Genomic DNA, 2245 nt, shown 5'->3' with positions numbered 1-2245 from the left:
ATCGATGTTTCCCAAACCTCAAGACCTTACATTTTGCTGCATTAAACTGACACCCCCATTCATTTGCCCATCTATCTAGCTTATTTAAATCCTCTTGCAGGGCTACCACATCTGCGCTATTACTAATAATCCTTCCCAGCTTCGCATCATCCGCAAACAACTGAATATCCCCCTGCAATCCACTGGCTATGTCATTGATATAAAGGTTAAACAATATAGGTCCTAGTACTGAGCCCTGTGGGACCCCACTTGTAACCCTCTGCCTCCTGGAAACTGCTCCACCATACACAACTCTCTGATACCTATCAGACAGCCAATCCTGAATCCAGTTGACCAATCTGACATCCAGACCCATGTGCTGCAACTTAAATATCAGCTTATCATGTGGCACCCTGTCAAATGCCTTCGCCAAGTCTAAGAAAATTGCAGTATATGCCTTTCCCTCATCTAATGCTCTTGTAACTTTATTATAAAAGGCTAGCATATTGCTAAAACAAGAGCGTCCTTTCACAAATCCATGTTGATTCTCACAGATAACATTACCCTCATCTGCCCAATGCTGTACACGGTCCCTCACTACTTTCTCCAAGATCTTAACAACTACTGATGCCACACAGACTGGCCTATAATTAGACACTTCCAGTCTGTTACCACCCTTATGCAATGGCACTATCTTACCTTCCTTCCATTCCCTAGGCACCTTTGCCAAAGCCAGACTTTCATTGTAAAGCCACGTTAAAGGTATTGTCAATTCGCTAGCACATTCTCTCAAAACTCGTGGTGAAATACCATCCAGTCCCAGCTTTACTGACATCCAGAGTACTCAGTATCTGAAACACACTCTCCTCCTGAACCTCCAGACCTCGTACCAGTCCTATCCCTCTAGCATTAAAACTGACTCCTCTAGGATGAAATACTCCAATAAAGTGTTCATTGAACAATTCCACTATGTCCTCTGCATCAGTCACTCTATTCCCATTTTTATCCCACAATATCCATCCATGTTAATGCAGCATCTAAGTCACCAGGAAGTCCATCCCAATCATCAGAAATTTTTCTTGGGTATCCATCTGCAATTCCATCAGACTTTATTCGCCAATAGAAATCTCCTTTAAAAACATATGTGTTGCCATCCTCTGTCCTTGTGACTGCATCAATTGCAGCATCTTGACACAAGTCTGGAGCATCAGATGTGTCTGGAGTTGGCTGTGGCAACTTAGGAGTAGCACTGGTGCTGGTGGGGACTTCTCCAGCTATACCATATAAAGACTGGATAGCTTTAATATCATCTTCATCAAGCTTAAAGTTTGGCTCATAACGTCTGTACATAGGAGCCATGACTGCAGATTTGACATCTGAATGTGATAATCCTAAAGAATGACCAAATTCATGTGCTGCTACCTGGAAGAGGTTTGTTCCTTGAGAAGTTCCAATAGTCCACTTTTCCTCATCGTCAAAATGTGCATCACCACCATATTGTGGGAAAAAAGCATGAACTAAAGTTTTCCCTGGTCCATCAAATGCTTCTCCGTCTCCATGTTCACCTTCTTCAAAACGTATGTCAATATGCACTCGTCCTCTTTTCTTCACAGTGAAGTTTAATGGTGTTACTGCACTCCACACTCTAAACGATATCTTGGTCTTCCTCTGGGTCGTTTTGCTGCCAACCTGGCAGAGAACACTTGTTTTGACAATCTTTCCTCACCCATTCTGTTTAAGTGACCACACCACCTGAGATTAGCTCTGCTAATGCATTCCTGGATGCTGACAATATCAAGTTCTTTCCTAATATCCTCGTTTTTAATATGATATTGCCATTGATGCCATCTGTTCAGGCTATAATCTTTCTCAGGACTCTCATATCTGCGGTCTCTAGTCTTTGGTCAAGTGTTTTACTTCTGACCCAGCTCTCAGATCCATAAGTTAAAACTGGTTTGAATACTGTCTTGTATACTGTTAATTTAGTGTTCTGACTAATTTCTCTCTTATTCCATATGAATGTATTCAATTGACTTCCCACCATACCAGCTTTGCTGATTCTGTTGTCTATTTCTATATTTAATTTACCATCTTTAGTAAAAATTGTGCCTAAGTAGCTGAAATGTTTTACTTGTTCCACAGGTTCTCCATTCACAACACAGTTGACATTTTCAATGATTCTGCTTATTTTCATTGTCTTTGTTTTTTTATTGCTGACCTTCATACCATATCTATTACAACAGCTATTCAATTTAGTCAGAGAATC

The 2245-nt window shown here is 40.9% G+C and overlaps 1 protein-coding gene across 1 annotated transcript; it reads right to left on the bottom strand.

Annotated features, from left to right (window-relative positions):
• Positions 1-981: 981 nt before the first annotated feature.
• Positions 982-1668, bottom strand: LOC150092225 (stromelysin-3-like; the record flags this gene model as incomplete). The annotated part of the gene is made up of 1 exon (XM_090415196.1): positions 982-1668. A coding segment is annotated over one exon (687 nt), but the record flags the coding sequence as incomplete, so codon positions are not given.
• Positions 1669-2245: the final 577 nt, after the last annotated feature.

Source organism: Typopeltis vanoorti, unplaced genomic scaffold (genome assembly GCF_054136105.1).
Source record: "Typopeltis vanoorti isolate ZY-2024b unplaced genomic scaffold, IOZ_Tvanoo_1.0 HiC_scaffold_1327, whole genome shotgun sequence".
In the NCBI taxonomy this organism is placed as follows: Eukaryota; Metazoa; Arthropoda; class Arachnida; order Uropygi; family Thelyphonidae; genus Typopeltis; species Typopeltis vanoorti.
Note: the sequence above shows the minus strand (reverse complement) of the source record. Positions and strands in the feature narration are given on the sequence as shown.